The sequence below is a fragment of the Narcine bancroftii genome, chromosome 6 (genome assembly GCF_036971445.1).
Source record: "Narcine bancroftii isolate sNarBan1 chromosome 6, sNarBan1.hap1, whole genome shotgun sequence".
Taxonomy (NCBI): Eukaryota; Metazoa; Chordata; class Chondrichthyes; order Torpediniformes; family Narcinidae; genus Narcine; species Narcine bancroftii.
Window position 1 is genome coordinate 134,516,354 of NC_091474.1, and position 12,457 is coordinate 134,528,810.

Below are 12,457 nucleotides of genomic sequence, written 5' to 3' on the forward strand. Positions count from 1 at the left end.
TCCACCCCTCTCTGACCCAAGTTCCTATCCCAGTCCACCCTCTCTGACCAATGTCACAAACTCCAATCCCAGCCATCTTCAGTTTGACCCAACTTCCAATCCCAGCCAACCCCACTCTGACCCATGTTCCAATCCCAGACCACCCCTCTCGTCCAAAGTTCCAATCCCCACCCACCCCTCTCTGACCCAAGTTCCAATACTAACCCACCCATCTCTGATAAAACACACAAACTCTAATCCCAGCCCTCCTCTTTTGACCCAGGGAACAAACTCTAATCCAAGCCCACTTCCTTCTGACCTAAGGAACAAATTCAAATCCTAGCCCACCCTACTCTGGCTCATGGTATAAACTCCAATCCCAGCCAACTCCTCTCTGAACCAAGTTCCAATCCAGCCAACCCCTCTCTGTCCCAAGTTCCAATCCTAGCCCACCCGTCACTGAACCATTCCAATCCCAGGCAACCCCTCTCTGACCCGTTCCAGTCCCAGCCAACTCCTCTCTGACCCAAGTTCCAATCCAAGCCCACCCGTCTCTGACAAAATCCACACACTCCAATCCCAGTCCTCCTCTCTTTGACCCAAGGAACAAACTCTAATCCCAGCCCACCTCTCTCAGACTCATGGTACAAACTCCAATCCTGGCACACCTACTCTTACCAAAGTCACAAACTCCAATCCCTCCTCTCCCTTCTCTTACCCAAGGAACAAACTCTAATCCAAGCCCACCTCTCATTGACCCAAGTTCAAATCCCAGCCAATCCCTCTCTGACCCGTTCCAGTCCCAGCCAACTCCTCTCTGACCCAAGTTCCAATCCAAACCCACCCCTCTCTGTCCCAAGTTCCAATCCCAGCCCACCTGTCACTGAACCATTCCAATCCCAGGCAACCCCTCTCTTTGACCCAAGTTCCAATCCCAGCCCACCCCTCTCTGACCTGTTCCAATCCTAGTCCATCCTCTCTGACCACAGTCACAAACTCCAATCCCAGACCTCCTCTCAATGACCCATTCCAATCCCAGCCCACCTCTCTCTGACCCATTCCAATCGCAGCACACCCCTCTCTGACCCAAGTTCCAATCCCAGCCCTCCCCTCTCTGATCCAAGTTCCAATCCTACCCCACCCTCTCTGACCAATGTCACAAACTCCAATCCCAGACCTCCTCTCATTGACCCGTTCCAATCCCAGCCCACCTCTCTCTGACCAGTTCCAATCGCAGCACACCCCTCTCTGACCCATGTTCCAGTCACAGCCAACCCCTCTCTGACTCATGTTCCAATCCCAGCCTACCCCTCTCTGTCCCAAGTTTCTATCACAGCCAACCCCTCTCTGACCTGTTCCAATCCCAGCCAACACCTCTCTTTGACCCAAGGGACAAACTCTAATCCAAGCCCACCTCTCTCTGAATCAAGGTACAAACTCCAATCCTCGCCCACCCTACTCTGACTCATGGTACATACTCCTATTCCACCCAACCCCTCTCTGACCCAAGTTCCAATCCCAGCCAACCCCTCTCTGACCTGTTACAATCCCAGCCCACCCCTCTCTGACCCGTTCCAATCCCAGCCAACCCCTCTCTGACCCAAGTTCCAATCCTAGCCCACCCTCTCTGACCAAAGTCACAAACTCCAATCCAGCCCTCCTCTCATTGTCCCAAGTTCCAATCCCAGCCCACCCCTCTCTGTCACGTTCCAATCCCAGCCCACCCCTCTCTGACCCGTTCCAATCCTAGCCAACCCCTCTCTGACACGTTCCAATCCTAGTCCACCCTCTTTGACCAATGTCACAAACTCCAATCCCAGACCTCCTCACTTTGACCCATTCCAATCCTAGCCCATCCACCTCTGACAAAAGGCACAAACTCCAATCCTAGCCCTCCTCTCTTTAACCCAAGGAACAAACTCTAATCCAAACCCACCTCTCTCTGACCCAAGGTACAAATTACAATCCGAGCCCACCCTACTGTGACTCATGCTACAAACTCCAATCCCAGCCTACCCCTCTCTGTCCAAAGATACAAACACCAATCCCACCATCTCCTCTCTGACCCAAGGCACAAACTCAAATCCCAGCCTACCCCTCTCTGTCCAAATATACAAACACCAATCCCACCATCCCCTCTCTTTGACCCAAGGAACATACTCTAATCCAAGCCCACCTCTCTCTGACTCAAGTTACAAACTCCAATCTCAGCCCACCCTTTACTGACTCAAGGTACAAACTCTAATCTCAGCCCACCCTTCCCTGACTCATGGTATGAATTCCAATCCTGGCACACCCTCTCTAACCAAAGTCACAAACTCCAATCCCACCCCTCCCCTCTCTTACCCAAGGAACAAACTCTAATCCAAACCCACCTCTCTCTGACCCAAGGTACAAATTACAATCCGAGCCCACCCTACTGTGACTCATGCTACAAACTCCAATCCCAGCCTACCCCTCTCTGTCCAAAGATACAAACACCAATCCCACCATCTCCTCTCTGACCCAAGGCACAAACTCAAATCCCAGCCTACCCCTCTCTGTCCAAATATACAAACACCAATCCCACCATCCCCTCTCTTTGACCCAAGGAACATACTCTAATCCAAGCCCATCTCTCTCTGACTCAAGTTACAAACTCCAATCTCAGCCCACCCTTTTCTGACTCAAGGTACAAACTCTAATCTCAGCCCACCCTTCCCTGACTCATGGTATGAATTCCAATCCTGGCACACCCTCTCTAACCAAAGTCACAAACTCCAATCCCACCCCTCCCCTCTCTTACCCAAGGAACAAACTCTAATCCAAGCCCACCTCTCTCTGACCCAAGGTACAAATTACAATCCTAACCCACCCTTCTCTGACTCGTGGTACAAACTCCAATCCCAGCCTACCCCTCTCTGACCCAAGGCACAAACTCCAATCCCAGCCCACCCCTCCCTCACCCAAAGCACAAACTCTATTTTCTATCCCGTCACCACCTAAGTGCATAGCAGGGCTGGATTGGTTCAAGCCCAATAGACATGCCAATGTTATGATTCCAATTTCACATCCAAGGACCAAGCATGAACAAACATTGGTTCCATGCAGTTCGTTTTATCTGTGACTGAGGTTTGAATTTCTAGAGAGGCCATCTGACTGGGAGGATCACTGGAGCCTGACCAATCTTGTTGGAAAGTCTACAATTTCCAGATCATTGCATCCAGCTCAATTATTTTCAATTGCCATGAGAATTGATTGCATGAATGGGCAATTAGGAATCTTTCCATCTTGTGCACGCTGCACTATATCGTGTAACCTTGAATCTCTTACAAATGAAAAATAAATTATTGCAAAATATTTGTCTCTATTTATTTTATATTCTATCTGTATGTGTGCATGTAATTAAATTGTGTGCATGTGGTCTGGAGAAACATTGTTTCGTCTGGTTGTATATGTGCAGAAAGGTTATAAAAAATGAACTTGATCTAAAAGAGTGATTAACCAACCACCTCAGCAATCTATCTTTGCAAGCTAGGGTTCGGACTTCCTCAATTCCCAAACATTTGGTGCAGCTGCATTGGGGTACAATCTGAGGAAAACCTTTTATTCTGAGGCAGATGATATAACTCCCCAATGTTATAAAAGAATTAAATGGGAGAAGAATTTTGGGTTGGAGGGTAAAATGGACATAATTGTGTTGGCCATCTATTTTCAATCCTACCCATCTCATAGCTCTCAATATTTTACTGGGAATTCAAGGAGGTTTCTGATGCACCATTGTCACTGCTACACCACTGCTTTGAAGCAACATAGCCACCCTCTCAGAACAATTGGGATTAACCACCAGACCAGTCAGCAATCATGTCATAATCAACACAGGGGGAAGAAATCCCTTCTCTTGCAGTCAATGTAGTTTTATGATGATTGCTGGAGTTTATGGAGTAATTCAAGATTCCTTTATCATTATTTAATTGTTCAGAACGTGAAATATTACACGAAATTGCCTTCTGCCTGCCGTAAAGCAAAGAGTCACCATTAGTGTTGCCTCGTTCCCCCTTATAGTTAGAGAGAAAGAGAAGCAAGAGAGAGTTCCTTCAGTCACTAAATGTCTGTAGATTTGCCTCCAGTGCTCCCACAGCCACTGCAGTTGCACAGGCTCCTTTTTGATCTATCGGCAACCTGAGCTCCAGATCCAAACCTTCAACATAATCAGGAAGCCTTCAGTGTCCAAGGCTCTTCAGGATCTCCTCTTGCCCTCTCGAAACCCAATTCCGATACATGGTTCCCATGAGCCAGTCTCCAGCAGGCCCCCAAAATGCAAGTCACCCACAGCCTGTGGGGGTCCCTCAGCTTCTGAGCCCCTTGCAAGTCCTCTGCCATGGTCACCATCCTATAGGGCTATCTTCTCTGCTTTTCCTTCTCAGCAGAGTGCTTTCTCCCCATTTTGGGTGCCCTGTTCCAGTCTCCTGATCCCCTGGAATCTGTAACACCCTGTGGACCCTACCAAGCACAGGTGCCACTATCTTTGACATGGATCCCAGTGTTGCAGGATTTTAGAATAAAACACCATTGGCTACTTTAACAGACCTTTTAAAGCCTGTATGGACTGTCAGCTTTAGAACCAGATGGTTAAACCCTCTGGAGCTGCACTGTATCTCTGGACCCCACTCTCCCCAGATGTGCACCAGCGGCAGTGCTTGCAGCAGGCTCCACTAGTGCCATAATTTCATTTTGAAACAGGCCCTTCAGCCCTGTCAACACTGCTCATCATCAATATTAATCTCTATTACCAGCGCTTGGTCAATCACCTTCTTTACCTTGGCAGTTCAAGTCCTGACTTTAAATAATGTTGGAGTTCCTATTACCATCACCGACGAGACTGCAAAAATCCTCTGTGATTTAAAAATATCCCCAGCTCCCTTCTAGCCATTTTATTCCTCAGCTAAACTTAAGGAATTCTAGCTCTAGTTGTCTCTGTTTTCTACTCTGCCAATGTCTTTCATAATTTTTTAAGCATCTTTCAGTTTCCCCACAGTTCCCTGCTCAAATGAAACAAACCCAGTCAATCAACTTTCTCCCCATAAATAAAGTCCTCAATCCAGGTAATATCTGGTGAATTTCATCTGCATCCTCCCCAGTGTAATCACATCCTTCCACAACCACACACAATACTCCAGCTATTGCCTAATCAAAGTTTCATGAACTTATATTTCATGGCATGGCTAATGAAGGCCAGCATCCCGTTTGCCTACTTCATCACCTGATCTACTGTCCTGCAGGGATTACAACGTACACTGTTTGACCTGCTGAGTTTCTCTAGCATTGAGTTTTTATTACCTGTGCTGCCATCGTTCAAAATTTATGAATGCACTCTACACCTCAATACTCCCTAGACCCCTACCACTCATGCAATGTCTTAGTCATGGTGTAGATGTATCTGGGGTGTGGGCATTGGCAATATTGGTACCTTATTATTTTATAAACATAGAAAATTTATTATTAAAACAGGGCATTTTTGTGTGTTGTTTAATGGGCCAAAAAGAGAAGATTTACTGACAACTAATGTCTTTGATTTTTATTTTTAGGGAACTTATAACCCATACTGTGCACTGTGGGACTACGGTAGAACGTAAGTCACAATACCAGTCTTAATTCTTCATTACTTAGGAAAGTTATATACCTGTACTTTGGAGCAGTTTTGATTATCTAAGGGGGTCAAAAATTTTCATTTTCAATTATTTTTATCCCATTTATTTGCCTTGTTAAAGAAATCCCTTTGTTTTCAGTTGATTTATGGAGTGTGTAGATTGTGAGAAAGCAAGGCGTGAGGGTTCCGTGACAGTCTTCAATGACCATGGATCTCCTCCCATCTGTCATTGTACTTTCATTACCGTAACCTCAACGGTGATGACATAACTACATTTGTAATTTTCAGAAGAGCCAAAGAGCAGTAAATGCTTCCACAACATATACTGTGGAGTGGAATTCATAAAATTGCATTGCGGCAGAGTTTCATATTTGTTGGGCCAATATTTAGATTTCAGTTGTGGATGAAAAATTTTGCCATCTATCCTAATTTCTAACACCAAACAGGGATTTCTATAAAGTGTCTTTTCATGTCTGACTCTTCAATGTGGACTCTATGTTTTGTTCTTCAATTAGATTTTAGTTTAGAAATGATATTCATGCATCAAACAGGAAAGATATTTTAAACCATGGCTTGAAGTTGCCCTGACTGATGACGTGACATTGGCTGTCCAAATCCTGCTTTGAATTAGATTACTGGAGGGATCGTGTTTAACCTTAAAACAGATTCTACTTGCGCAGGCCCCATTCCATAATTTGCACAGAGCCATACCCCTCCCCTGTTGGCTGGTGTGTCCTCCCTCCTTTATCCACCTGTTGGACTGTGGTCCACCTCCTGCCTCTCCTCCCCACTCCCCCCCCCCCACCCCCCACCATTTTGTTTGGCCGTCTGCCTACATTTTGCTCATACTTTGTTGAAGGGCTCAAGCCTGAAACTTTGGTTATGTATCTTTATCTTTACTTGATGAAGTATGCTGTTGGACCTGCTGAGTTTCTCCAGCACTGTGTTTTTACTTCAATCACGGTGTCTGCAGACTTTCATATTTTACACTGTTATATAACCTGGCTGATTTTTGTTTGCAAGTCACTTGAATGCAAAGAAAATCTAAGTGCTGTGTGTTTGGGCTGCCATTTCAACATCACTAACTTATACTGTTGCCCACTTTTAATAATTAACTAAAGAAGAAAAATAAGACAGTTTAACTGTACTTTTGACAAGCAATGAAACTCAATTTCACTTTATCACCATCAATCATTGAAAGTACATCTTTCTTTGGCTTGGCTTCGCGGACGAAGATTTATGGAGGGGGTAGAAGTATGTACTACAATAATAATTACCCAAGCCAGCGTAATGGTAACACAAAATACCATTTTATTAGAATAAATCAAAATAAAGTCACAATTATGAGAAAATCCATGTGTTAAGAATTTCAGCTTTACTTTAAAAAATTTAGTATGCATTTAGTTCAGCACATTTTATGTTCATCAGAATTTTTCAGTTTTTTTATGTACATTTCTCAGAATCTGTTAGTAAGGCTGGTGTTTGGGGCTGAGAAAGTGGTGAGTTACTTGCTTAAGCTGTTAACAGTCTCAGTGAACCTTTTGCCATAGTTAACGAGCCAATTCCCAAATACTTATCCAGCAATAATGAATGGAGTGCAATATATTTTCAAATCAAGGTCTGGCTTAAACTCCTTCTGGGGATACAAGGGACTGGAGATGCTGGAATCTTGAGCGTAAAATGAATTGCTGGAGGAACTCAGCAGGTTGAGTGGGATCTGTGGGGCAAAGCTCAAGATGTTGCCGCACAACTTTATTTTTGTTACAGCTTAGGTCGATATGAAGTGAGTGGATGGATGCATGTCATGAAGGGTTGGGGGTGGGTGAGGGGAATGGAGCGGTCCAGGTGGTTAAAGGGAAACCTGCATCGACTGACAACTGGTGTCTTTGGAAGAGGTCTCAAGTTTGGAGCTGCTAACACAGAGGCCTTGCCAACTGGGCATTATTAAAAGTTGCTCATATCATTCATGATGCAATTGTTTAAGTGGGTGACATTCAGGCTGATGGATGGAATAGCAATTGTGGGTTTCTTTATCCTTCATGATGTTGAGTTTCTTATCAAGACCAATGGGGAATCCTGTTCCAGACTGTGCCTGGGAGTTGGTCCAGAGTTATCCACTGAGGTTGATGGAACTTAAAACTATCAACTTTTGTCTCACTGAAAAGCTTGCTGAGAAAATTAAGCAATTTCAAAAGAAATAGCTTGAAACAATGAGTGAGAGAGAAAGTATTCTCACTGTATTCAATGTATGTGGTGCATTGCTTCCATCTTCAAGGCCTCTTCCCTTGGAATGGTAAAGTCGAACATCACTCCATTTGCACAAAGAATCAGCATTGATGCCAAATTTCGTCATAAGCTCTGAAATGGAGCATCATTATGAGATGTTACTGTGGGGTTGCAAATAGCTGGTGTTTGCTCTGGCACCAGATGCAGCAAGAGTTTCTATGAGCAGAGAATCCATCTGAATCATATAAGTCACCTCTGCAGATTCCTCTTACCTACAACCCCCGGTAAGTTTTGAATGATGGGAGGAAACTGGAGCCCCCAAAGAAAACCCACACAGAAAACCCAGGTGGAAAACATACAAACTCCTCACAGACAGTGCAGAATTCAAACCCCGGTACTGATCACTGGTGCTGTAACGGCATTGCGCTAACTGCTATACCAAATGTGCCGTGTGAACTGTAGAGATGAAAACAGCAGTCCCTTGAATAGCTCAGCTTTCTTATTACTTGCTGAATCATAACTGTGCGACACATAATGGAGGGATCCCAGTTTCAAAGCCATTGAGGATTGAGATGAGGATAAATTGCTTCACATTGTTGGTGGAAAATCTTTAGAAATCTATGGAGACTCAGTTAATTTGTTGATTCAAAACAGGTAGTTTCAAAGCTGCACTGAGATCGATCAAGCATGATCTGCTCTACTCAACACAGTTGAGGAAGGATGTGAATGTATGGAGAGACCGACAGGAGACTGCAGATGCGAGGATCTGAAGCTAAACACAATTTGCTGGAGGAACAGTAGGTTTAGCAGCAGTAATGGGAGAAAAAGAATGGTCAACCTTTCATCCAAAACTCTTAGATTGGGCAGGTTGGGTGTTTTCCCTGGAACAAAGGTGGCCAAGAGGTGACATAATAGAGTATGCAAAATTGTGAGAGCAAAAATAGAGTAGACACTGTTACGAGCCCAAAGGACCCCAAAACCCTGTGGCAATAGATATTCACCACGACAAGTAGTTACTTAAACAACAGTTGTTTTTAATTATCTTAAAACACGAAAACAGAATCAAACTTTAACTTATCTCTATTAACTTAACGAACTCAACTTAACCCCCTTCCAATTTTAAGTGTAATGTGTGTATAAATTTAAGAAAAGTTCTTTGGTTCACAGTTCAATCTCACTTCTCATTCTTCAAAGTTCTCTGGTTGCAGGCAATTCTTATACTGTGGACAGAATTTAACATTTATAAAGTTCACCAGGATTTGGTGCTCGAAAGGTAAATGATTACCACTTGAGAAGGTTCTTGTAGGTTTGCAGAGAGAGATATGTTGTTCCAGGATTTCCACAACTGAGGTACCACCATTAGTCAACTCATTGTCTTACTGATGAAACTTGCCCCATCAGGATTCTCCAGATGATAACCTCTTTCTTTCAGGCTAACATAGAGTTTCTTTCTGTTCCACTTACTCCAAGAGAAACATCAGACAGATAGTATTTCCAGCCATCCGCCTCTCTGGAGCTTCTGTTTCAGTTCCAACAAGCTTCTCCTGGCTTGTTACAGCTCTCTGTGTCTCACAAAGACTCCCTTCTGTCTCTCCCTCTATCTGATATTCAAACTGCCAGCAGCATGTCCTTCTCTCTCTCATTTGCAAAACCTCTGACCTTCTCCAGCAAACAATAGGAGTTAGTCTTCTGGTCCATCTGTTGTTTTAGGTAAACGATAACCTCTCAATGACTTTTCTGTGGTGAGGCCCTATCTCTTGCTGTGGCTTTTAAAGACAATAGTCCATTCATTTCATGACATTGTTTCAATTAGCATCTCCGTGTGAAATGTCCATAACATTCCTCGCAACTCCTCCTCAAAGTACTGTGGATATGAATTCTCCAATATTTCAAATAAGATCTGTTTTACAGTGTGTGTATGTATGTAATCTTCTCTAATTTTGCCAATTTATCTTCCAAAAACTTTCCCAAAAATTCCATTCCCTGTGGTAAGAGTATCAAAAACTATGGAGCAAAGGTTTAAGGTGAGAAGAATGAGTTTTAAAGGGAATTTGAAGGGGAAGGTTGCTTGCAAAAAGAATAATTGATTTCAGGAAGATGCTCCCAGAGGAGGTGGTGGAGTCAGATGCAGTAATTACTTAGAAGAATCATCCAGACAGACACCTAAACAGACAAGGTATGTGAGGATCCAATCATAATTTGGCCAAATGGGGTAAACAGAGATGAATGAAAAGATTGGGATGGAAGTGATGAACTGAAGGGCCAATTTCTGAGCTCTACAACCTTCTCTGATTTTGATGAATGATGGATCAAACTTGATAGGTCAGGTGGCCCAAGCCTGTCTCCATTTATTCAGTTCTTGCCTGTATCCTGCATTCTCTAATAGTAATGTAATATGCTAAAGAATGATTTTACCTTTACTCATTTAAAATGTTGTCCTTGACTGTTTATTGGTGTTGTTAATTGATATTATTGTACATAATAAAAGAATTTTAATTTTTAGATAAATGTAGTCATGCAGCACAGTAACAAGCCATTTCAGCCCATGAGTCTGTGCTGCCCAATTTACACCCAATTAACCTACACCCCTCCAGAACGTTTTTGAACTGTGGAGGGAACCAGAGTCCCCAGGGAAAAGCTGTGCAGATACGGGGAGAACAAACAAACTCCTTACAGACAGCGTTGGATTCAAACCTGGTCCTGATCGCTGGTGCTGTAACAGGGTGGTGCGCTGTAAGCCAGAATCAGACACACACAAAGATAAAGATGGTACAACAGGCTTTGATCCACAAAGACTTCCACAGAGCCAGGCTGGCTGTGGCTGCAGCAACTCAGTGTGGGGCCTCGGGAGGTTGGTGCAGGCTTATATCCCGGAGGGTGATTGACACCCGACTGGGTGGGGCTTGAATTACTCAGGCCAGGTATTGTCCTGTCCCCTTACACTCCTGCAGGTACAGAGGTTCCCCCCTGCAGTAGGCCGGTGGTGTACCACCACATTCACCCCCTTCTTTAAAATTATCCCGGGGGGGCAGTAACAAGGAATCACACCCACTATGTTTACAGGTTGAGATGGCTCGGCGGCCGCCTGGGTCTCTGTGACCGTCGTAGGACTGGCTCCTGGTCACTGGTCAGAGGGGAAGTGGGGGGGGCTGGCGGCAAGGGTGTGTGTGTGGATGGTATGGTGCTGCGCGGAGGGGTGGCCGGGGGGCCGGGGTTGACGTATGCGGATCGTATTGGATGGGTGGTGGGGGGCAGGTTTGTCTCCTAAGGCTGAAACGGGTCCATAGTGGTCAAGGAGGCTCTGCATACCCCAGAGCTGCTTGGGGACGGGTATGTATGCTCGGTCAGCGTCGTCCTGGTTTGGAGGGTGGCGTGGTGTGGTGGCTGCTGGTGCCAGGTCCCTGATTAAGATGGTATCCTCCTTGCCATTGCTGAACCTAACGTAAGCGTAGTTATGGTTTGCATAGAGGAGGAAAACCTGCTCTACCAGGGCTTCGGCCTTGTGTGTCCGTACATGCTTACGCAGAAGCACCGGTCCCGGGGCCATGAGCCATGCTGGGAGTGACATTCCAGTCGGTGACCTCCTGGGGAATAGGCTTTCGTGTGGGGTCTCGTTGATAGCTGTGCACAGCAGTGACCGAATGGCATGGAGCACCTCGGGCAGGGCGTCCTGCCACTACTCAACGGCCCACCCTTTTGACCTTGGAGCCAGGAGGACTGCCTTCCAAACCACCGTATTCTCATGTTCCACTTGCCCGTTGCCTCTTGGGTTATAGATTTTCATGCGACTGGTCACGATGCCCCTTGCCGTCAGGTACTGGTGCAGCTCGTAGCTCATGAAACTAGACCCCCGGTCACTGTGGATGAAGTCGGGGTAGCCAAACGGTGAAAATCTGCCCCAAGGCCCTGATGACGGTGGCTGTGGAGGTGTCCGGACAAGGGATGGTGAAAGGGAAGCATGAGTACTCATCCACTACCATGAGGATGTAGACGTTTCGGTTCGTGGAAGGCAGGGGCCCTTTGAGGTCCAAGACACTTGAAAGGCCGAGTAGCCTTTACAATGTGGGCCTGGGTGGGGGACGGAAAAAGCAGGGTTTACTCTCCGCACAGACCTGACAGGCCTCGGTCATGTCCCTGACATCCCTGATGGTGTACGGCAGATTTCGGGACTTAACAAAATGGTACAACCGGGTGATGCCCAGATGGCAGAGGAACTTATGCAATGCCTGCAACCTGTTGTCATGCATAGACGCGCAGGTGTGAGAGAGGGCATCAGGAGACTCATTAAACTTCCCGGGGTGGTACTAGATGCCGTAGCTGTAGGTTGCCAGCTCGACTCTCCAGCGCAGGATCTTGTCGTTCTTGATCTTGCTCTTGTGGGTAGTGTTAAACATGAACGCCACAGCCTGCTAGTCTGTAAGGAGCATGAATCTCCTGCTGGCCATGTAGTGGCGCCAGTGGTGGACCGCTTCCACAATCACCTGGGCCTCCTTTTCAATGGCAGAGTGCCCTCGCTCAGAGCCATGGAGGGTCCTGGAGAAGAAGGCTACGGGGCGCCCCCCTTGGTTGAGGGTAGCAGTGAGGGCCACCTTGGGGGCATCGCTCTCTACCTGGAAGGGGGAG

The 12,457-nt window shown here is 45.9% G+C and overlaps 1 protein-coding gene across 5 annotated transcripts in view; it reads left to right on the forward strand.

Annotated features, from left to right (window-relative positions):
- Positions 1-12,457, forward strand: part of LOC138736495 (adhesion G protein-coupled receptor B3-like) — a 658,849-nt gene that overhangs the window by 337,200 nt on the left and 309,192 nt on the right. For all 5 annotated transcript variants that reach the window (XM_069886125.1, XM_069886124.1, XM_069886126.1 and 2 more), the window contains exon 15: positions 5,547-5,590. In XM_069886125.1, coding sequence (XP_069742226.1) covers positions 5,547-5,590 — 44 coding nt within the window. The remainder of the gene's footprint in view (positions 1-5,546; positions 5,591-12,457) is intronic.